At 43.5% G+C, this 24,995-nt stretch overlaps 1 protein-coding gene across 1 annotated transcript in view; it reads left to right on the top strand.

Annotated features, from left to right (window-relative positions):
- LOC118768054 overlaps window positions 1–23,982 on the top strand; it is a 51,013-nt gene extending 27,031 nt beyond the window's left edge. Inside the window, exons 10-13 of the mRNA XM_036513831.1 lie at window positions 3,756–3,842; window positions 19,593–19,837; window positions 20,704–20,921; window positions 23,731–23,982. Of these exons, the coding sequence (XP_036369724.1) occupies window positions 3,756–3,842; window positions 19,593–19,837; window positions 20,704–20,921; window positions 23,731–23,838 (658 nt within the window). The 3' untranslated portion in view covers window positions 23,839–23,982. The remainder of the gene's footprint in view (window positions 1–3,755; window positions 3,843–19,592; window positions 19,838–20,703; window positions 20,922–23,730) is intronic.
- Window positions 23,983–24,995: the final 1,013 nt, after the last annotated feature.

Raw genomic sequence — 24,995 nt, 5'->3', positions numbered from 1 at the left:
TTGCTGCTATTTCTGGTGTTTTGGACAGCCATGTAGAGGCATCTACAATAGGAGTGAGGATCAACATTATCTGAGAAACCCCTATCACTGATTTCTTGTTCTCTTGTTTTTGCAACGTTGTTATTTAAGACTACATCATTCAACATAGTATGAGATATCATCTTTTCTAGTTTGAAGTGTGATTAAATTTGGCTGCTATTTCTGGTGTGTTGGACAGCTATGTAGAGGCATCTACAATAGGAGTGAGGATCAACATTATCTGAGAAGACCCCTATCACTGACTTTCTTGTTCTCTTGTTTTTGCAACTGTTGTGTATTTAAGACTACATCATGCAACATAGTATGAGATATCATCTTTTCTAAGATATTGAAGTGTGATTTAAATTTGGCTGCTATTTCTGGTGTGTTGGACAGCCGTGTAGAGGCATCTACAATAGGAGTGAGGAGCAGGGAGAACCCTGTGGAGCAATTAGATAAGCTCTTCAGCAAGTTTAGGCCCCTATCTAATTTTGATCTGCAGTTGAAGCTGCTTCCCTTCATGTGCACACACTCCTCACACACATACACTGTTGTATCAGTCCAGGAGTGTATTAAACAGAATCTTTGTTCTAATTTGAACCCTTCAATGAAGTAGTCATATTGTCTTTGTAAATATTATTGATCAAGGTTTTAAAATCACAATTTTCTAGTTCTCCCTCCTCTGTGTTATAATACCATGTCTATTACATGTCTTGCAAACAACTTGCACATGCAAATGCTACCAGTTAAAAGCTCCGTATACCAGAAGCTAGCAAGTGTATGGGGTCATCAGGAGAGAATGCGCGCCGTTTCGGGGCCTACCTCTTGACGGCATCAATGCACACCGGCCCCCCTCACTGATATGAGGCCCCGCTTGCTAGATCAGCTGGTTATGAAGAACTCAATATACTTCTAGCCATCGCTCATCATCTCTTTTTAACCAAATCCAGTGGCTAGCCTTCTCCACTGTAGATTGGATATCAGTCATGGTGGTATTGACTTTACGATGAGTTAGGCCTAGCGATAACAACAGTCGTCTCATGCTGTGTCCAACAAACCCTCTACATCCGACTTCGATAGGAAAATGTTCCGCTTTCCAGCCTGCGTCTTCACATTCCTCGAGGAGATTTTCATAACGGTTCAATTTTCGAACCCGAGCGGTGTCCATATTATCTTCATGAGGAACCGTTAGCTCGACTATATTTACAGCTTTCTTTCTTTCACACCACATCAAAATATCTGGTTTTTTCGAAACTGGGATGGGAAAGAAAACCTGGCACCCGGGTAAATCTGCAGTTACCTCCCAATAGCCGTTCCACTTTTCATTTTTCTCAGGAAGTTTCTTGATCTTCTTCTTGAAACGGATCTGCTGACCTGGTTGCACGAAGGTAATGAAATCTCTTGATGGTACTTTTAACGATTTTTCCTCAGTGTTGTTGAGATGAATTTGGTTCTTTATAGCATTGAAGATAACCTTAAGGACCAAGTTGTGCCTCCATGTGTACCTGTTCAATGCTAATGAACAGTTGGAAAGAATATGTTTTAGTGTACCGACCTTTCCACATTTGCAAGTGTCATTCTCTAAGACATTCCATCTTACTAGATTCGTAGGTGATGGCAAAACATCATAAGATGAACGAATCAGGAAACTCAGCCGAGATGTCGTCCACTTCCACATCTATTCCCAACTTATCTTCCTCTCAACATGTTCTTCCCATCTCGTCATCTGACCTTGATGAACACATCGGATCAAATGAAGCTCTCTTCTCTTTGCTTCTCTTGTTTTGATGCTGTTGCTAACAACAGATCTGTGTTCACTCCGCATCGCGCTTGCAAACGGTCTGAACTGATCTGCGCCAAAACCAAGTCCTTTCCGATGGTTCTGCCTTGCTCCCACCATATCTCTGTGTATAAGAGAAGACAAGATGTCGTCAGTTTCTGCTTCTGCTTTCCACTTCCTGGCTGTTTTCACCTCTGGTGAGTTACGCCTGATTTCCATATCCTTCGATTCTCTCAGCATCATGACCGTCCGTATCTTCCCCAGCTTATATATTTCGACTATTGATGCTATTGGTAGCTGCAACGAACCTCTTTTACGATAAAGAGCTGAGCTGTTCAACATATGAGGTAGGCCTAGCCACTTTCTAATGAACACATTACATTTTTGTTCAATCCTTTCAACTCGTGACAAAGCTATTTCGTATATTAAAAGTGGCCACGCAAGTCGCGGGTACAAGCCGAACTGCAAGCACCAAATTTTATATTTACCTGGTAACTTCGAATTATCAATTGCTGATAACCCAGCCTCAGCCTGTTTCATCCCACGACTTCTGTCTGACAATGTTCCAGTGTATACTTGTCCCAAGCTCTTGACGGGCTCTTCCTTGACTGTTGGAATGCTTTCTTCAGATATTCGAAACTTAAATTCTTTCTGCACTCCCTTAACAAATGTCAGACTACGCGACTTTTTTGCTCTAAATCGCATCCTTGACCACCTTACAAGTTCGTCTAATCTCAAGAGGGCATTCTGCATGATTTGTTTATCTGTAGCTAGAAGTGTCACGTCATCCATGAAGGCTTTCTTAGGCGATTTGTTCCGAAAAATCTACACCTTTCAAAATCAACTCCATGACTAAGATAAACCACGTGACAGATATTGTACAGCCAGCAGCAATGCCAACCTCCAATCAGTACCAATTTGTTGTAAAATTCCCAGTTGTAAACCTCATTTCGAAACTGTCATAGTACATCCTCATTATTTTGATCACTTTGTCAGGAATGTGGAAGTGGTCTATGGCTGTTATTAGTAATTCGTGTGGCACTGAACCATACGTGTTAGCTAGGTCGATCCATACCACGTTCCTGGATCGCTTTCCAAATCGTAAAACAGTGTTCAACACATCCAGGGATCCTGGGGATTCTGGCCTTTTGAACAGATTCATCAACATATCCGTTACTCTGTAAATATGCCACTGTTCTCCTTGACAGAATTCCCATAAAGATCTTGCCTTCCACATTCAATAAGGATATCGGCCTAAACTGTTTTATGGTCTTTGCATTAGCCTCTTTTGGCAGGTATATACCTTCTGCCTTACACCAATCCTCTACTATAGTCTCCTCGCACCACAGTTGTCGGAGTAGGATAAAGAGCTTCTTTCGCAGACGATTGCAGTACTTGTAGACTTTATATGAGACGCCATCATCTCCTGGGGCACTCTTTGCTCTAGCTTTTCTTACGAAATCATTCACCTCTCTCTCCCTGATGTCCCCAATCTGGAATTCGATATCAGGTCCTGAGAGATGATTTAGCCCATGTAGAGGTGGCAGCGGCTGGTTACGGTGCGGATCGCTGTAGGTTTCCTTGATATGAACATCCAATTCTTCTATAGTGCACGATAAAGTACCACTCTTCGGTTCAGTGAACAGCTTCTTAGTAAACCCGTATGGGTCCTTCAGAAACTGCTCCCGAGTCCTTTTACTTTCTTTTTTTACATCAGATACAATAAACGCCCTGGGAAAATGTCATCCAATTGCTGCTGAAAGAGAAATATTCCTTTGGGCTACAAATACCAAGAAAGAAGATCCTTTACACCGGAATAGCCCAGGATTCCTATTGGTTTATGCTCTGGCATATATCCATGCCAGAAGGCCATCCCTCTTTCCCTAAGCCAGAAACTTAATTCTTACTTTAAATACAATATTTTATATTTAATTTTATTTTTTGTTGTTTGTTCCAGATTTTTTACTGAATCAAAGCAGGAACCAACTCCATTGCCTCCTGATAATTACTTAAATAAGAACACAGACAGTCTAGACTTTGATGGGTAAGAAACAGAATGTTTCTTATTGTATTTTTCTTCCCTTTTTCCCTCTTTGTTCTTCTACAGATTTATGTCATCAAAGATCTCCATAGGAACACTGACCTCTCAAGGATTCTTTCAATACCTGTTGACAGAATGAAGTAATTTGATATTTTCTACACCAAATTCATGAGAAAATTCCAGCCTAACAATAGAAGCTATTATAGAAGCATGTGTCCATTATAAAATGTTCCAACTGTTCACAGCAGTGATCTGTGTGTGGTACCTTGACTATAGCTACACACATTGAACCAAGGCGAATAGCTTTTATTGAACAAAAGTAAATCAATAGTTGGTAGTAAGAAAGAATAACATTATTTAGGTCAGCTTTTCCAATAAATCTTCTGGCCTTCAAGTTAAAATGCCTGTACTGAAATATGGTTCATATCAAAGTGTCATGTATTCACTTCCTGGTATAAGTATTTTATATTATTCTTTTACTGGTTCCAGCTATTGAGCTATGGCCATGAAGGGACACCAGCTTTAAGAGGTTTTAGTTGATCCTGTTGACCCCTCCACACAGTGCTGTTTTTTTTTTGTTTGGTAATTTATTGATATCATCATCATCATCATCATTTAGCATCCGCTTTCCATGCTAGCATGGGTTGGACGGTTCAACTGGGGTCTGTGAAGCCAGAAGGCTGCCTCAGGCCCAGTCTGATCTGGCAGTGTTTCTACGGCTGGATGCCCTTCCTAACGCCAACTACTCCGTGAGTGTAGTGGGTGCTTTTTACGTGCCACCCGCACAGGTGCCAGACGGAGCTGGAAAACGGCCACGAATGGATGGTGTTTTTACGTGCCACCGGTACGGGGGCCAGGCGAGGCTGGCAATGGCCACGAACAGATGGTGCTACGTGCCACCGGCACGGGGGCCAGGTGAGGCTGGCAACAGACACGAACGGATGGTGCTTTTACGTGCCACCGGCACGGAGGCCACGATCGGATGGTTCGCTTAACCACAGCTGCAATTTCCATTGATGTTGATTGACTTCGATTTTGGTTCTGCTTTCTGATATCTGATTTGATTTGGTTTGATTTTGATTTTGATTTGATTTTGATTTTCACTTCTCTCAACGGGTCTTCACAAGTGGAGTTTTGTGTCCCAAGAAGGAAAGGTATGTAGGCCACAGGTTATGTTCTCACTAGTCTTGCCGGGTCTTCTCACGCACAGCATACTTCCATAGGTCTTGGTCTCTAGTCATTTCCTTGGTGAGACCTAAAGTTCGAAGATCGTGCTTCCCAAGAAGGAAAGGTATGTAGGCCACAGGTTATGTTCTCACTGGTCTTGCCGGGTCTTCTCACGCACAGCATACTTCCATAGGTCTCGGTCTCTAGTCATTTCCTTGGTGAGACCTAAAGTTCGAAGGTCGTGCTTCACCACCTCGTCCCATGTTTTCCTGGGTCTACCTCTTCCACAGGTTCCCTCAACTGCTAGGGTGTGGCACTTTCGCACACAACTATCTTCAGCCATTCTCGTCACATGACCATACCAGCGCAAACGTCTCCCTTGCACACCACAACTGATGCTTCTTAGGTCCAACTTTTCTCTGAAGGTACTTACACTCTGTTGATTATGAACACTGACATTACACATCCATCGGAGCATACTGGCTTCATTTCTTGCGAGCTTACGCAAATCCTCAGCAGTCACAGCCCATGTTTCACTACCATGTAGCATGGCTGTACGTACACATGCATCATACAGTCTGTCTTTTACTCTGAGCGAGAGGCCTTTTGTCACCAGCAGGGGTAAGAGCTCTCTAAACTTTGCCCAGGCTATTCTTACTCTAGTAGTTACACTTTCAGCACACACACCCTCGCTACTGAGTTGGTCACCTAGGTAGCGGAAGCTATCAACTACTTCTAGTTTTTCTCCCTGGAACGTGGTAGAAGTTGGTCTCTGCATATTTTCAGAGTTTATTGCTCCTGAGCATCTGCAACAGATAAAAACTATTTTCCTAGTTAGTCTTCCTTTGACATTACTACACCTCTTATGTGTCCATAGCTTACACTTGGTGCACCTTATAGAGTTTCTACCTATGCCTTTTTTACAGATCGAGCAGGGCCATCTACCTGAAGGCGTTTGTGATTGGTCTACCTTCCTACTTATTAGGACTTTGGTTTTGGCTAGGTTGATTCTAAGGCCCTTCGATTCTAAACCTTGCTTCCACACCTGAAACTTCTCCTCCAGTTCTGATTGAGACTCAGCAATTAGAGCAAGGTCATCAGCATAGAGGAGCTCCCAGGGGCATCCTGTCTTGAATTCCTCCGTTATTGCCTGGAGGACTATGATAAATAGGAGGGGACTGAGGACAGAACCTTGGTGGACCCCAACCTCTACCTGGAATTCTTCACTGTACTCGTTGCCAACCCTCACCTTACTAGCAGCGTCTCTGTACATGGCTCGCACAGCTCTCACTAACCATTCATCTATCCCTAGTTTCCTCATTGACCACCAGATGAGGGATCGGGGGACCCTGTCGAAGGCTTTCTCCATATCAACAAAAGCCAGGTACAGAGGCTTGTCTTTGGCTAGGTATTTTTCCTGCAGCTGTCTTACCAGGAATATAGCATCAGTAGTACTTTTCCCTGGCACAAACCCAAACTGCATCTCATCTAAGCTAACTCTCTCTCTAATTAGTTGGGCTACAACCCTCTCCGTGACCTTCATTACCTGATCCAGCAGCTTGATACCCCTGTAGTTATTTGTATCTAGAGCGTCACCTTTACCTTTGTAGCAGTTGACTATTATGCTGCTACACCAGTCATTGGGTATGACTCCTTCGTGTATCACCTGGTTAACTATACGGGTGACTAGGCTATAGCCAACACTACCAGATATTTTGAGCATCTCTGCAGTAATTCCTGATGGGCCAGGGGCTTTCCCTGTTTTCATGCTTGTAATTGCCTTAACTACTAAGGAACTGTCAACTCGGATTGCTGGTCCCTCTGTTGGGTCGACATTCGGCAGACTCTCTTTATCCCATTCATTTTCCTCATTCAGCAACCTTTCATAGTGGCATCTCCAAACCTCTCTCTTTGCATCCTCATTTAGCGCAAGTGAGCCGTCATCCTTGCGAACACATTTCTCTCCTACCACGTCATGATTCTCTCTCACACACTGTCTTGCAATACGAAATACCTCAAGTCTTTCATCCTCACGGCGCAGAACATTGGCAAATTTTTTCTTATCTGCTTCCCCTCTGGCTAAATACACCTGCCTCCTAGCTTCCCTTCTGGCAGTCTGATACACTTCCCTGCTACCACCGTTCTACCAGTTCTTCCAAGCCTGTTTCTTTTGTCTAATAGCCCTGTCAATAATATTGTTCCACCACCACGTTATTTTGGGTCTTGAGGGGACTTTGCACCAGCCACAGATCTGGTCAGTGGCTTTCAGCAGGTTGTCCCTTAGAAGCGTCCAGTTATCTTCTACCCCATGTGTAGCTATACCCCCCTTCTATTTCGTCGAAGGCTTCAAATAACATGTCTCTAAATCTCTGTCTATTTGCAGGGTCTTTAAGCTTCCAGACCCTTCTTCTCCATGTTGGTCGTCTTCTAGTTGTCCTCTTAGTCCTGATCCTAAAGTCATTAACTACCAGTCTATGTTGTGGAGTACATTCTTCGCCTGGGAAGGTTTTGGCAATTAGAAGCAGCCATCTTTCCCTTTTTCTGGCAAGGATGTAGTCGATTTGGCTAGTATGCCGGCCCGATCGGTAGGTGACCAAGTGGCTTGTCGGTTTTCTGAAGTTAGTGTTGCAAACTATAAGACTATTCGCATCACAGAACTCCAGTAGCCTGGTTCCCTCCTCATTGCGGGAACCATAACCGTAGCCTCCATGTACGCCATGGAAGCCCCCAGCATATCGTCCAACATGCCCATTGAAGTCACCAGCCACAAAGAGAAGGTCCCTGTCGTTCGTCAATGAGGTGGTCTGCAGTAGGGTGTCGTAGAAACGGTCTTTCTGTCCATCGGGTAGCCCTGGCTGAGGGGCATAGGCCGATATAATAGTTGCTAAACTATGATGGAGCACTAATCTAATCTTCAGTATTCTGTCACATACTCTGACTACCATTTTTCGGCGATAAGTATACCCACACCCCTTCAGTATTCTCAGCCCAGAAAATCTTGTACCTCTGTCCTTTACCTGTGAGGAACCTAGCAGAACCTCCTCTCCACCTCACTTCTTCAATACAGCATATATCGACACACCTCCGTTCAAGCAATTCAACGATCTCGCCAGATCTGCCTTTCAGTGTGCCAACGTTGAGAGTGCCAACCCTGAGGGAGTGGGAGGTATTGGCCCTAGTTGCATCATGAACCTGAAAAGAAAGGAAAACTTGCGTTTGGCAGGATTCATAGACAAACAATAAAACTCAAGTTCAAACCGTGTACATTACACTAACATATCTTGCAATGAATGACCACTACCTTTTATGGAAGGAGGTGTGGGTGGTGTAAGACTTTGAAGTGTACATGGGAGACAACAAGGATGAGAAAATTTAGGACTCTCTGTAGCGGTGGGGGTGGCGTAAGACTTTGAAGTGTACATGGGAGACAACAAGGATGAGAAAATTTAGGACTCTCTGTAGGTGGGGGTGGCGTAAGACTTTGAAGTGTACATGGGAGACAACAAGGATGAGAAAATTTAGGACTCTCTGTAGTGGTGGGGGTGGCGTAAGACTTTGAAGTGTACATGGGAGACAACAGGATGAGAAAATTTAGGACTCTCTGTAGTGTTGGGGTGGCGTAAGACTTTGAAGTGTACATGGGAGACAACAAGGATGAGAAATTTAGGACTCTCTGTAGTGGTGGGGGTGGCGTAAGACTTTGAAGTGTACATGGGAGACAACAAGGATGAGAAAATTTAGGACTTCTGTAGCGGTGGGGGTGGCGTAAGACTTTGAAGTGTACATGGGAGACAACAAGGATGAGAAATTTAGGACTCTCTGTAGTGGTGGGGGTGGCGTAAGACTTTGAGTGTACATGGAGACAACAAGGATGAGAAAATTTGGACTCTCTGTAGCGGTGGGGGGTGGCTTAAGACTTTGAAGTGTACATGGGAACAACAAGGATGAGAAAATTTAGGACTCTCTGTAGCGGTGGGGGTGGCGTAAGACTTTGAAGTGTACATGGGAGACAACAAGGATGAGAAAATTTAGGACTCTCTGTCTGGTGGGGGTGGCGTAAGACTTTGAAGTGTACATGGGAACAACAAGGATGAGAAAATTTAGGACTCTCTGTAGCGGTGGGGGTGGCGTAAGACTTTGAAGTGTACATGGGAGACAACAAGGATGAGAAAATTTAGGACTCTCTGTAGTGGTGGGGGGGCGTAAGACTTTGAAGTGTACATGGGAGACAACAAGGATGAGAAATTTAGGACTCTCTGTAGTGGTGGGGGTGGCGTAAGACTTTGAAGTGTACATGGGAGACAACAAGGATGAGAAAATTTAGGACTCTCTGTAGCGGTGGGGGTGGCGTAAGACTTTGAAGTGTACATGGGAGACAACAAGGATGAGAAATTTAGGACTCTCTGTAGCGGTGGGGGTGGCGTAAGACTTTGAAGTGTACATGGGAGACAACAAGGATGAGAAAATTTAGGACTCTCTGTAGTGGTGGGGGTGGCGTAAGACTTTGAAGTGTACATGGGAGACAACAAGGATGAGAAAATTTAGGACTCTCTGTAGCGGTGGGGGTGGCGTAAGACTTTGAAGTGTACATGGGAGACAACAAGGATGAGAAAATTTAGGACTCTCTGTAGTGGTGGGGGTGGCGTAAGACTTTGAAGTGTACATGGGAGACAACAAGGATGAGAAAATTTAGGACTCTCTGTAGTGGTGGGGGTGGCGTAAGACTTTGAAGTGTACATGGGAGACAACAAGGATGAGAAAATTTAGGACTCTCTGTAGCGGTGGGGGTGGCGTAAGACTTTGAAGTGTACATGGGAGACAACAGGATGAGAAAATTTAGGACTCTCTGTAGTGGTGGGGGTGGCGTAAGACTTTGAAGTGTACATGGAGACAACAAGGATGAGAATTTAGGACTCTCTGTAGTGGTGGGGGTGGCGTAAGACTTTGAAGTGTACATGGGAGACAACAAGGATGAGAAAATTTAGGACTCTCTGTAGTGGTGGGGTGGGGTGCGTAAGACTTTGAAGTGTACATGGGAGACAACAGGATGAGAAAATTTAGGACTCTCTGTAGCGGTGGGGGTGGCGTAAGACTTTGAAGTGTACATGGGAGACAACAAGGATGAGAAAATTTAGGACTCTCTGTAGTGGTGGGGGTGGCGTAAGACTTTGAAGTGTACATGGGAGACAACAAGGTGAGAAAATTTAGGACTCTCTGTAGTGGTGGGGGTGGCGTAAGACTTTGAAGTGTACATGGGAGACAACAAGGATGAGAAAATTTAGGACTCTCTGTAGCGGTGGGGGGTGGCTAAGACTTTGAAGTGTACATGGGAGACAACAAGGATGAGAAATTTAGGACTTCCTGTAGTGGTGGGGGTGGCGTAAGACTTTGAAGTGTACATGGGAGACAACAAGGATGAGAAAATTTAGGACTCTCTGTAGTGGTGGGGGTGGCGTAAGACTTTGAAGTGTACATGGAGACAACAAGGATGAGAAAATTTAGGACTCTCTGTAGCGGTGGGGGGGCGTAAGACTTTGAAGTGTACATGGGAGACAACAAGGATGAGAAATTTAGGACTCTCTGTAGTGGTGGGGGTGGCGTAAGACTTTGAAGTGTACATGGGAGACAACAAGGATGAGAAAATTTAGGACTCTCTGTAGCGGTGGGGGTGGCGTAAGACTTTGAAGTGTACATGGGAGACAACAAGGATGAAAAATTTAGGACTCTCTGTAGCGGTGGGGGTGGCGTAAGACTTTGAAGTGTACATGGGAGACACAAGGATGAGAAAATTTAGGACTTCCTGTAGTGGTGGGGGTGGCGTAAGACTTTGAAGTGTACATGGGAGACAACAAGGATGAGAAAATTTAGGACTCTCTGTAGTGGTGGGGGGGTGGCGTAAGACTTTGAAGTGTACATGGGAGACAACAAGGATGAGAAAATTTAGGACTCTCTGTAGTGGTGGGGTGGCGTAAGACTTTGAAGTGTACATGGGAGACAACAAGGAAGAGAAAATTTAGGACTCTCTGTATTGGTGGGGGTGGCGTAAGACTTTGAAGTGTACATGGGAGACAACAAGGATGAGAAATTTAGGACTCTCTGTAGCGGTGGGGGTGGCGTAAGACTTTGAAGTGTACATGGGAGACAACAAGATGAGAAATTTAGGACTCTCTGTAGCGGTGGGGGTGGCGTAAGACTTTGAAGTGTACATGGGAGACAACAGGATGAGAAAATTTAGGACTCTTCTGTAGCGGTGGGGGTGGCGTAAGACTTTGAAGTGTACATGGGAGACAACAAGGATGAGAAAATTTAGGACTTCCTGTAGTGGTGGGGGTGGCGTAAGACTTTGAAGTGTACATGGGAGACAACAAGGATGAGAAAATTTAGGACTCTCTGTAGTGGTGGGGGTGGCGTAAGACTTTGAAGTGTACATGGGAGACAACAAGGATGAGAAAATTTAGGACTTCCTGTAGTGGTGGGGGTGGCGTAAGACTTTGAAGTGTACATGGGAGACAACAAGGATGAGAAAATTTAGGACTCTCTGTAGTGGTGGGGGTGGCGTAAGACTTTGAAGTGTACATGGGAGACAACAAGGATGAGAAAATTTGGGACTCTCTGTAGTGGTGGGGGTGGCGTAAGACTTTGAAGTGTACATGGGAGACAACAAGGATGAGAAAATTTAGGACTCTCTCTGTAGCGGTGTGGGGGCGTAAGACTTTGAAGTGTACATGGGAGACAACAAGGATAGAAAATTTAGGACTCTCTGTAGCGGTGGGGGTGGCGTAAGACTTTGAAGTGTACATGGGAAGACAACAAGGATGAGAAATTTAGGACTCTCTGTAGCGGTGGGGGTGGCGTAAGACTTTGAAGGTACATGGGAGACAACAAGGATGAGAAAATTTAGGACTCTCTGTAGTGGTGGGGGTGGCGTAAGACTTTGAAGTGTACATGGGAGACAACAAGGATGAGAAAATTTAGGACTCTCTGTAGTGGTGGGGGTGGCGTAAGACTTTGAAGTGTACATGGGAGACACAAGGATGAGAAAATTTAGGACTCTCTGTAGTGGTGGGGGTGGCGTAAGACTTTGAAGTGTACATGGGAGACAACAAGGATGAGAAAATTTAGGACTCTCTGTAGTGGTGGGGGGTGGCGTAAGACTTTGAAGTGTACATGGGAGACACAAGGATGAGAAAATTTAGGACTCTCTGTAGTGGTGGGGGTGGCGTAAGACTTTGAAGTGTACATGGGAGACAACAAGGATGAGAAAATTTAGGACTCTCTGTAGTGGTGGGGGTGGCGTAAGACTTTGAAGTGTACATGGGACAACAAGGATGAGAAAATTTAGGACTCTCTGTAGCGTGGTGGGGGTGCGTAAGACTTTGAAGTGTACATGGGACAACCAGGATGAGAAAATTTAGGACTCTCTGTAGCGTGTGGGTGGCGTAAGACTTTGAAGTGTACATGGGAGACAACAAGGATGAGAAAATTTAGGACTCTCTGTAGCGGTGGGGGTGGCGTAAGACTTTGAAGTGTACATGGGAGACAACAAGGATGAGAAAATTTAGGACTCTCTGTAGCGGTGGGGGTGGCGTAAGACTTTGAAGTGTACATGGGAGACAACAAGGATGAGAAAATTTAGGACTCTCTGTAGCGGTGGGGGTGGCGTAAGACTTTGAAGTGTACATGGGAGACAACAAGGATGAGAAAATTTAGGACTCTCTGTAGCGGTGGGGGTGGCGTAAGACTTTGAAGTGTACATGGGAGACAACAAGGATGGAAAATTTAGGACTCTCTGTAGCGGTGGGGGTGGCGTAAGACTTTGAAGTGTAACATGGGAGACAACAAGGATGAGAAAATTTAGGACTCTCTTGTAGCGGTGGGGGTGGCGTAAGACTTTGAAGTGTACATGGGAGACAACAAGGATGAGAAAATTTAGGACTCTCTGTAGCGGTGGGGGTGGGCGTAAGACTTTGAAGTGTACATGGGAGACAACAAGGATGAGAAAATTTAGGACTCTCTGTAGGGTGGGGGTGGCGTAAGACTTTGAAGTGTACATGGAGACAACAAGGATGAGAAAATTTAGGACTCTCTGTAGCGGTGGGGGTGGCGTAAGACTTTGAAGTGTACATGGGAGACAACAAGGATGAGAAATTTAGGACTCTCTGTAGCGGTGGGGGTGGCGTAAGACTTTGAAGTGTACATGGGAGACAACAAGGATGAAAAATTTAGGACTCTCTGTAGCGGTGGGGGGTGGCGTAAGACTTTGAAGTGTACATGGGAGACACAAGGATGAGAAATTTAGGACTCTCTGTAGCGGTGGGGGTGGCGTAAGACTTTGAAGTGTACATGGGAGACAACAAGGATGAGAAAATTTAGGACTCTGTAGTGGTGGGGGTGGCGTAAGACTTTGAAGTGTACATGGGAGACAACAAGGATGAGAAAATTTAGGACTCCTGTAGTGGTGGGGTGGCGTAAGACTTTGAAGTGTACATGGAGACAACAAGGATGAGAAAATTTAGGACTCTCTGTAGCGGTGGGGTGGCGTAAGACTTTGAAGTGTACATGGGAGACAACAAGGATGAGAAAATTTAGGACTCTCTGTAGCGGTGGGTGGCGTAAGACTTTGAAGTGTACATGGGAGACAACAAGGATGAGAAATTTAGGACTCTCTGTAGTGGTGGGGGTGGCGTAAGACTTTGAAGTGTACATGGGAGACAACAAGGATGAGAAAATTTAGGACTCTCTGTAGCGGTGGGGTGGCGTAAGACTTTGAAGTGTACATGGGAGACAACAAGGATGAGAAAATTTAGGACTCTCTGTAGCGGTGTGGGGGTGGCGTAAGACTTTGAAGTGTACATGGGAGACAACAAGGATGAGAAAATTTAGGACTCTCTGTAGTGGTGGGGGTGGCGTAAGACTTTGAAGTGTACATGGGAGACAACAAGGATGAGAAATTTAGGACTCTCTGTAGCGCGGTGGGGGTGGCGTAAGACTTTGAAGTGTACATGGAGACAACAAGGATGAGAAATTTAGGACTCTCTGTAGTGGTGGGGGTGGCGTAAGACTTTGAAGTGTACATGGGAGACAACAAGGGATAGAAAATTTAGGACTCTCTGTAGCGGTGGGGGTGGCGTAAGACTTTGAAGTGTACATGGGAGACAACAAGGATGAGAAAATTTAGGACTCTCTCTAGCGGTGGGGGTGGCGTAAGACTTTGAAGTGTACATGGGAGACAACAAGGATGAGAAAATTTAGGACTCTCTGTAGCGGTGGGGGTGGCGTAAGACTTTGAGTGTACATGGGAGACAACAAGGATGAGAAAATTTAGGACTCTCTGTAGCGGTGGGGGGGCGTAAGACTTTGAAGTGTACATGGGAGACAACAAGGATGAGAAAATTTAGGACTCTCTGTAGCGGTGGGGGGTGGCGTAAGACTTTGAAGTGTACATGGGAGACAAAAGGATGAGAAAATTTAGGACTCTCTGTAGCGGTGGGGGTGGCGTAAGACTTTGAAGTGTACATGGGAGACAACAAGGATGAGAAATTTAGGACTCTCTGTAGTGGTGGGGGTGGCGTAAGACTTTGAAGTGTACATGGGAGACAACAAGGATGAGAAAATTTAGGACTCTCTGTAGCGGTGGGGTGGCGTAAGACTTTGAAGTGTACATGGGAGAACAACAAGGATGAGAAAATTTAGGACTCTCTGTAGTGGTGGGGGTGGCGTAAGACTTTGAAGTGTACATGGGAGACAACGGATGAGAAAATTTAGGACTCTCTGTAGCGGTGGGGGTGGCGTAAGACTTTGAAGTGTACATGGGAGACAACAAGGATGAGAAATTTAGGACACTCTGTAGTGGTGGGGGTGGCGTAAGACTTTGAAGTGTACATGGGAGACAACAAGGATGAGAAAATTTAGGACTCTCTGTAGCGGTGGGGGTGGCGTAAGACTTTGAAGTGTACATGGGAGACAACAAGGATGAGAAAATTTAGGACTCTCTGTAGCGGTGGGGGTGGCGTAAGACTTTGAAGTGTACATGGGAGACAACAAGGATGAGAAAATTTAGGACTCTCTGTAGCGGTGGGGGTGGCGTAAGACTTTGAAGTGTACATGGGAGACAACAAGGATGAGAAATTTAGGACTCTCTGTAGTGGTGGGGGTGCGTAAACTTTGAAGTGTACATGGGAGACAACAAGGATGAGAAAATTTAGGACTCTCTGTAGCGGTGGGGGTGGCGTAAGACTTTGAAGTGTACATGGGAGACAACAAGGATGAGAAAATTTAGGACTCTCTGTAGTGGTGGGGGTGGCGTAAGACTTTGAAGTGTACATGGGAGACAACAAGGATGAGAAAATTTAGGACTCTCTGTAGCGTGGGGGTGTGGCGTAAGACTTTGAAGTGTACATGGGAGACAACAAGGATGAGAAAATTTAGGACTCTCTGTAGTGGTGGGGGTGGCGTAAGACTTTGAAGTGTACATGGGAGACAACAAGGATGAGAAAATTAGGACTCTCTGTAGCGGTGGGGGTGGCGTAAGACTTTGAAGTGTACATGGGAGACAACAAGGATGAGAAAATTTAGGACTCTCTGTAGTGGTGGGGTGGCGTAAGACTTTGAAGTGTACAGGGGAGACAACAAGGATGAGAAAATTTAGGACTCTCCTGTAGCGGGGGGGTGGCGTAAGACTTTGAAGTGTACATGGGAGAACAAGGATGAGAAAATTGGACTTCCTGTAGTGTGGGGGTGGCGTAAGACTTGAAGTGTACATGGGAGACAACAAGGATGAGAAAATTTAGGACTCTCTGTAGCGGTGGGGTTGCGTAAGACTTTGAAGTACATGGGAGACAACAAGGATGAGAAATTTAGGACTTCCGTAGTGGTGGGGTGGCGTAAGACTTTGAAGTGTACATGGGAGACAACAAGGATGAGAAATTTAGGACTCTCTCTGTAGCGGTGGGGGTGGCGTAAGACTTTGAAGTGTACATGGGAGACAACAAGGATGAGAAAATTTAGACTTCCTGTAGTGGTGGGGGTGGGTAAGACTTTGAAGTGTACATGGGAGACAACAAGGATGAGAATTTAGGACTCTCTGTAGCGGTGGGGGTGGCGTAAGACTTTGAAGTGTACATGGGAGACAACAAGGATGAGAAATTTAGGACTTCCTGTAGTGGTGGGGGTGGCGTAAGACTTTGAAGTGTACATGGGAGACAACAAGGATGAGAAAATTTAGGACTCTCTGTAGCGGTGGGGGTGGCGTAAGACTTTGAAGTGTACATGGGAGACAACAAGGATGAGAAAATTTAGGACTTCCTGTAACGGTGGAGGGGGTGGGAGGGCGGGCGACCCCGCGAAAACTAGCAGCCATGTGTGAGCGGGGAAGGAAAAACTTATATAAAATAAGGAGCTATAAAATTATAAATATTTATTCTATATTTAACGAGACGTGAGGCTGATCGATAAAATTAGGGGGGGAGGGGGGCGATCCATAGGATTATATATATATTTAACACAGGACATGAGAGAGACAACAATAACTAATGAATTATACATAACTAGCAGTATCGCCTGGCGTTGCTCGGGTTTGTAAGGGAAATAACTATATAAGCATTTTTAGAGAGTTACTTCCCTTATAGATGCCAATTCGGGCTTTCTTAGCCATTTCTGTTTTGGTGTCTTCAATTCATGAAGTCATTGTTCTAAAAGAACGCTGGTCTCCTTGACAACGCATTACGACGTTGATTTCCTTAAACTCCCTTCCCCACAGCTTCACGAGGGAAGGAAGAAGGGGAGAAGCAAACAGGTGCAGGTGTGAGCGTGGACGCCAACTCCGCCGCCATCGACACACGAAAAATTATGCATTAAAATGGAATAAAAAATGATGTTAAATTATTTTTAAAATCGTAGACACATCGTAGACGCGCGCTAATACCCAGAAGGGCTCGATATGAATCACGACTATAAGATACCCGGTTTTGGTTAAACTGCACCGCAAAATGTGGGAGTAGTTAGGAATCTAAATCGTAGGAGACAGACACTCACACAACTACAGTTTTATATATAAAGATATGTAATACGAGGCGAGGCTGAAATAAGCAGAGTAAAAGTGAAAAAGTCATAACATAAATAGAGATAAAAAATGGGGAACTAAAGATCAAACAATTGCATAGAAATATTTCTGGGAGAATACGGGCTGAATTAAGTTAAAAAATTGCTTAGCTGGAATTCATTTTCCGACCGAAGTTGACAGTAAGAATTTGAATCGAGAAGTGATATCCCTCTCTCTCTCTTTCGGAGAGGCACTGAGCAGCTATACGCACACATACACACACGGCAGTAACTTCCACCTACCGAATCCAATCACAAAGCTCCGGTCGGCTCGGGGGCTATAGTGGAAGACACCTACCCAAAGTGCCAGGCAGTGGGACTGAACCCGAAACCATGTAGCTAGGAAGCAAGCTCCCTAACCACACAGCCATGGCTAAGCTAACTTTTTGATGCTGACGAGATATCACATTGGTTAACATAAATCCGATTCTGTCAGTGTTCTCTACTGGTCTGTATGCTTTGCTTTGGAGGCGGTGACTTGGCAGAATCGTTAGCACGCCGGGCGAAATGCTTATCGGTATTTCGTCTGCCGCTACGTTGTGAGTTCAAATTCCGCCGAGGTCGACTTTACCTTTCATCCTTTCGGGGTCGATAAATTAAGTACCAGTTACGCATTGGGGTCGATGTAATCGACTTAATACCTATGTCTGTCCTTGTTTGTCCCTTCTATGTTTGGCCCCTTGTGGGTAATAAAGAAATATGTATGCTTTGCTCAGGATGTGTTTGTAGATGGATGATAGTAATGCTACATTATCCCTGAAGTTGAAATCTTTAAGCATGCCCTTAAGGTTCCATCAAATCCATTCCTATGCCTTTCTGTTGTTCTTTATACGACCCAGTTATGTGAAGGCGCGTGGCTAAGTGGTTAGGGCATTCGGCTCACGATTGTAAGGTCGTGAGTTCGATTCCAAGCGACGCGTTGTGTCCTTCAGCAAGACACTTTATTTCATGTTGCTCCAGTCCGCTCAGCTGGCAAAAATGAGTTGTACCAGTATTTCAAAGGGCTGGCCTTGTCACGCTGTGTGTCACGCTTAATCTCCCTGAGAACTACGTTAAGGGTACACGTGTCTGTGGAGTGCTCAGCCACTTGCACGTTAATTTCACGAGCAGGCTGTTCTGTTGATCATATCAGCTGGGACCCTCGTCGTCGTAACTGATGGAGTGCTCCTTTTTACACGACCCAGTCTATTGCCATGAGAAACAGGAAACCCGACATAACACATCCAGTTGTAACCCTCAACCATCTTGTCTTGTCCCCATTGTCCTCTACTGTGCACTCAAGTTATTGTACACAGCCTGCACCATTCTTGTCAGCTTATCAGGAATGCCATACAATCTCATTTTTTCCTCCTAGTCTTTCTCAGTGGCTTCTTCAAAGTGGACATGCAATGTCGCTCTCTGCTCCTGGACTTGCTCTAAAATGTTTCTGAGGAGGAATATTTGCATGGTTGTGGTTCTTTTCTTGTGGAATCCAAAATGTTCTTTCCTAAATGCCTCATTGACTCCTCTCTCTACTTTCTCTGTGATGTCTCACTTCATGCCTTTACTCAGAACTGGCTTTAAACTCAACCCAGAAAAATGTAAAACACTAAGGGACGATGCCAGACAACAGGCTTGTGTGAGAAATGGTGACAAAGCGGTGGAAGATGTTGAAGAATTTGCTTACTTCAGGGCGACAGCCAAGAAAGACAAGGTGAGGGAAGGGAGGGTATAAACCCAGAGAGTATTCTACCATCTGACAAAGGTATGGAGAAGCAAAGGTATAGGCTGCGGAACAAAGCCGAAGCTATTTAAGACATTGGTCCAACCAGTATCATTCTATGGATGTGAAAACTAGAAAGGGACAAAAATAGAAGACAAAACAATGGACGGCTTCCAGTCGGCATGGTTAAGGAGAATACTTGAGATCAAGTGGCTGCAAAGAGTCTGAAATGACACAATTGAGACAACAACGAGGATCCAACAGGATTAAAGACAAAATAAGACGGAGATGCAGGAACCGGATCAGACACGTCCTCAGACAGGATCGAGAAAGTGATCGTATGGTGGCACTAATGTTGAGGCCTGTGGGGGAAAAGAGCAGCAAGACACCCTTAAGACCATATGGTGAAGGACCATTGACAAGGAAAGGAGGCAAAAAGAGTGGGTAAGCTGGAATGAGACCAGAACAATGACAGAAAACAAAGCTAGTTGGAGAGACCATGTTTGTGCCTTATGTGCCTCATGGCACAGACAGAATTTGTATCATAGAACCAAGGGTATATAGCAACAAAACGGTTAATTGTTATATATATAGATATTACAAAATTTTCATGTCAGAATTCTGTTACATTTTGCTTGGTATTAACAAACTATGTGCTGTGTGATTATTTTTATTGTATTATTTTGCTTTCAAGTATCAGAAATAAAAGCAAGCAGTTATACACATCTCATTATTATTCCCTACATGTCTCTCTCTCTCTCTCTCTTTTTTTTTTGTTTTGGCAGTTATTTCTTCTTTTACAAACAAATAGTTGAAGAAATGAAACACCGACCGTATGAACAACGATTAGATGACATGGACATAGCATCAAAAGTGTCCAAAATGTGGCGTGGTTTATCAGCCGAACAAAAGAAGACCCTAATGACACTTGCTGCTTTAGAGAAGAATGATGCACAGTGTAGTAAACTGACTGATGACCTGCAAAATGTTGATGTGAAAAAAGTAATTGATATTGATGATATTGATGACGGTAAGTATTTATTTCGATTGATAAATTGGGAGATATGAAAGTCCTTTCTACTATAGGCACAAGGTTTGAAGTTTTGGGAAAGGGGGACAGTCAATTACATTGCTCCTAATTCTCAGTTGGTATTTGTTTTACCTGATAGGATGAAATGCATAGTTGAACTCAGAATGTAAAACCAGAAAAAATGGTGCTAAGCATTTTGTCTGGGACAGTGGCAATTCCACCGGAACTCTGCCTTTAAATGTAAAGGAAACATGAAAATATTGATTTCATATTTTTGGCACAAGGCCAACAATTTCAAGGCAGTGGGTAAGTCGTTTATGTCAACCTCAGTGCTCAGATGGTACTTATTGTATCAGCCCCAGATTAGATGAAAACCAAAGTCAACCCTGGCAGAATTGTGTGGTGAGTGCGCGATTTGAATATAGAGGCACCTACCTTCTCTTCTTAGTGACGGAGACCCTCCAGTGATGACTAGTCCTTCCTCACAGCCCCGACCCGAACACTAACGATAGCAGCTGCTAGCCCAAACCCTTAGCGACGTCCTCACACGTCTTGTCCCCTGCACAACCCACGTTGGAAAGGGCGCAATCTCCGCTCCCTGCACACGCCTGACGGCTGACCCCTTCCGCTTGCCCCAGCTTCCGATCAACACACCCGGCTGCTGACGTCCACAGCCCCAGATTAGATGAAAACCAAAGTCAACCCTGGCAGAATTGAACTCAGAATGTGAAGACAGATGAAATGCTTTTAAGCAATTTTCCTAGCTAAGGCAGAGAACTGGTTGAATTAGCATGATAATTACAAAAATAATGATTAAAAAAAATAAAAGCAAACTTTTTGGACTGAATTATTTCTCCTCTTGACAGCTCAACTTTTTAGCAGAAATACAGGAAATGGTTTCCAGATTGTTCCTGAAATGAATTTGCAACACTCAAAAGATGAAGGTTTCTTAACAACAACATTTCCAAGAGACGTCAGTCAAAATTACTCTCATTGTGAAGTTCCAGAATATAATCCCTGTAAGATTTTCCAAAGTCCATCTTTGACAGCTTTGAATTGGTCAACCAACCATTGCACCTGGAAGGTAATACACCCTCTTCTGTCATCAGCTTGTAGTCTTGGTTTCACTTCACAGTGATCGTGTCAGCTTTTGTTTTTTTAACTCTTTAGCATTCTGATTACTCTGTCGATTGTAATGCTCATTTATTCACTTAATTTTGAATTAATCATGCATTGTTTCATAGCTTCAAGATTCCGTTGGCATGATTGTTTATTTTTAAAATGGCATTGTAGTGTATGTGTGAGAGGCTAGATCTGGCCAGATTGAACATAAAATGGTTAGAATATTTGGACTGGGTATGGCCAGTTTAAATGCTAAAGGGTTAAATTCATCACAAAGGGGGTTGATTGTGTGATAATTCCATTTATTTTAGAGAGGAACTGGTGACAGAAAAGGTTGATGTTCCATCAAACATAGAAACCAGAGTAAGGATGAAGTGGAAAGTGTTTAGGGAGCTTTTACTTCTGTGGACAACAAAGTGACCCTTTCTTTGAGTAAAGAGCAGATTGCATGATGCTTTGGTAAGGAAATGTAGTTCTGCATTGAATATGGAAGATGTTTGAAGGCTTGTAATAAACGGCAATGAGTGATGTACTGGGTGTGTAATGTTAATGTGTATAAACAACAAGGAACAAATGAGATGAAAGAGAAACTTGATGCAAGAGGAATCAGCTAGAGGGTGCTTTGATATATAGACATAGGGATCATCATCATCATCATCGTTTAACGTCCGTTCTCCATGCTAGCATGGGTTGGACGGTTCGACCGGGGATCTGGGAAGCCAGAAGGCTGCACCAGGCTCCGGTCTTATCTGGCAATGTTTCTACAGCTGGATGCCCTTCCTAACGCCAACCACTCCGTGAGTGTAGTGGGTGCTTTTTACGTGCCACCTGCACTGGTGCCAGGCGAGGCTGTCATCGGCCACGGTCGGATTGGTGCATTTTACGTGCCACCTGCACGGAAGCCAGTCGAGGCGGCACTGGCTTTGGCCACGATTTGGATGGTGCTTTTTACGTGCCGCAAAGTGATCATGAGGAAAGAATTAGAGGTGGAGCAGGTTGATCTTAGATTGTTGCAAAAGACTCTGTACTGGAGAAAACATGTCCAACCCATGTAAGGATGGCAAAACAAATGTAAAATGGTGATAGATAATTGATAGAAACTGGAATATTCTATTGTGTACATAGATAGGATTTATTGTTTGATGGTTTTATTGTCTAAATACTTATTTCTTTATTACCCACTAGGGGCTAAACACAGAGGGGACAAACAAGGACAGACATAGGTATTAAGTCGATTACATCGACCCCAGTGTGTAACTGGTACTTAATTTATCGACCCCGAAAGGATGAAAGGCAAAGTCGACCTCGGCAGAATTTAAACTCACAACGTAACGCAGACGAAATACCGCTAAGCATTTCGCCCGGCGTGCTAACGTTTCTGCCAGCTCGCCACCTTATTTGTCTAAATACTGTTAAAACTATGCAATCAGATGATTCAAGCTTTAAATCGATAATTTAAAGTAATCCTCTAAATCTTTAAAGTGACCTTTTTTGTTAAAGCTATTTTTTAAAATAAATATTGGCAAAAAAATATATATATAAATAAACCATCTTGAAATATAACAATATATTTTTTAACTTACTAAGGAAATTAGAAAATCTTTGCCAACCTGTGTATCTAGCTTGTCCTTTTAACACATACTACAGGGATATAAAGAGGAGCCTCAGGTCAATCTTAATCTTGTTTTCATCTATCATGTACAACCTAGTGGGAGTTTTTTTCACGAAGAATACACCACCTATTCAAAACCATATCAAAAACATAATCGTCTCTCCTGCTTATAGCTACATAATAACTTTCAGATTCACCTACTTTTTCTTTATCTTGTCATTCTTATAAGTTAACACTGAATACCACCCCCCTGTCCAATGGCTCATGTCTTATTTATTTTTAGACAATCACTGTAGGGCTTCTGAGTTTACAGGCATAGAATATTACACAGCAACAAACCTATTAAGGAGGCTCTTTGCTGTCATTTGAGCTGGTAGAAATAGGAACCAAATCTCCCCTCAAACCATACCCTACTGTGTCTTGCAAACAACTTGCACATGCAAGTGCTACCAGTTAAAAGCTCCGTATATCAGAAGCTAGCAAGTGTATGGGGTCATCAGGAGAGAATGCGCACCCTTTCGGGGCCTACCTCTCGACCCGAATAATCAAACACGAATAATGGAATAATGTAGTACCATATCTGGAAAAAGATTGGATGGTCATGGTTGGAAGACTCAATCAAGATTGATGTAGGGTTAAACAACAACATCATTACAGCAACATCACGATAAAATTGTTCAATATACGGGAACATATTTCTCTGTCTTTGTCAGTGTTATGGCGTTGGCATTGGTATCGATGTTGTTTAAGCAAATCACAAAACTGCACCATATTCTACTGTCTGCATGAAAAGTTCATTGAAGCTAAATATATTTGCACATGTAGGTGTGGGCATGGCTGAGTGGTGGTCAGAAGCTAGCTTTCCAACCACATGGTTCTGGGTTCAATCACACTGTGTGGCACCTTGGGTAAGTGTCTTCTACTATAACCTTAAGCTGACCAAAGCCTTATATATATATATGACAAGATAAAAAGTAAGCGAATCTCAATGTTATTGTGTAGCTATAAGCAGGAGAGCTGATTATGTTTATATAATCGGCCTGGGGCTATAGGAGAAGATACTTGCCCAAGGTGTCAGACTGTGGGGTAGATTATTTTGAAATCTGTGATGTTTTAACCACCATTGAAACATGTTTTATATATTTTGTCTTTTTCTCAGGCTAATATCAACAACCAGTCAACTAATAACTCATCAATTTGTTCCTCACATAAAATGGACTTTGACAATGAAAGTGAACTTGTGCCCACCTGGGGTGAAGAAGTATAACTCCAAAGTGTATTTCAGGTGGTCTTGGAATTTGAAAGAAAAAAAGAAAAGCTATTGTTTGTTTTTTTTTGTTTGGATTCATTGATTGTTATTTTAATTCAGTAATACTTTATAGATTCATAGATCAGATATTTATAAATTGGTATATATGTGTGCATATGTATAATATTATATATGTATTTATATTTATAGACATATCAGTACAATGTATTATATTTATTAATAGAGTAGCAGTATTGCCCGGCGTTGCTCAAGTTTGTAAGGGAAATAACTATAAAGCATTTCTAGAGAGTTATAGCCAAAAAATAGCAAAAAAATGGAAGAAAATGATGGTAAATTTTTTTTTTAGTTAAAAAAGGTGGAGTTGCGTCCCCTAGACAGTTTGCGGTTTGTGTTTCTAATTGTCGACCCCATGTCGAATTTATCGATTTTTTTCAGAACTGGGGGAACTTTTCAAAATTTTCGCTGCGTTAGTTTTGAATTATGACATTGGGCTATGTGTGTGTCAAGTTTCATCAGAATCGGTTGAAAGCCGTGGTCAGGGTGAGGGTACAACCTGACAGACACACAGACACACACACAGACAAACTGCCGTTTATATAGAGAGAGATACTTGAGCAGTAACCATCAAAAATGTTGCGATTATTTGAGCATAGGATAAATTATGCAAGCAAAAAATTTAGGAAAATTCCCCTGTCACATGATGGAGGGTGGGGGTGGATTAATACAGTAACTTCTTCAGTCAGTCACCATGCATTCTTACTCTCTCTCTCTCTCTCTCACACACACACACCGCTATACTGACATATACATATATATATTAATAATAATGAAATTATTGTGTCTAGTGCTCAGGTGCACTACAACTCCTCAAAGGTGCATGTACAGTACATAGAATTATGGACAAAAGTCAGGAAAGTGAACAGTGTATGAGTCATGATAGAAATGTGTGCATGTGTATGAAGCAGGTAGGGGGGATATCAGGTGTAGTGTTGGTGAACTTCAGGAAGCATGGAGGTTTTAAAGGATGCAATGTCTCAGTAACTAACAACTGATGCAGGTAGTTTGTTCCATGCTTCAGCAACTCTGAGTGTAAAAAAGTGTTTCCGAAAGTCATGGAAGCTATATATGCACACTACATGTATAGATACATATAT

The sequence above is a fragment of the Octopus sinensis genome, linkage group LG26 (genome assembly GCF_006345805.1).
Source record: "Octopus sinensis linkage group LG26, ASM634580v1, whole genome shotgun sequence".
In the NCBI taxonomy this organism is placed as follows: domain Eukaryota; kingdom Metazoa; phylum Mollusca; class Cephalopoda; order Octopoda; family Octopodidae; genus Octopus; species Octopus sinensis.
This window is presented reverse-complemented; position numbering and strand designations above follow the sequence as displayed.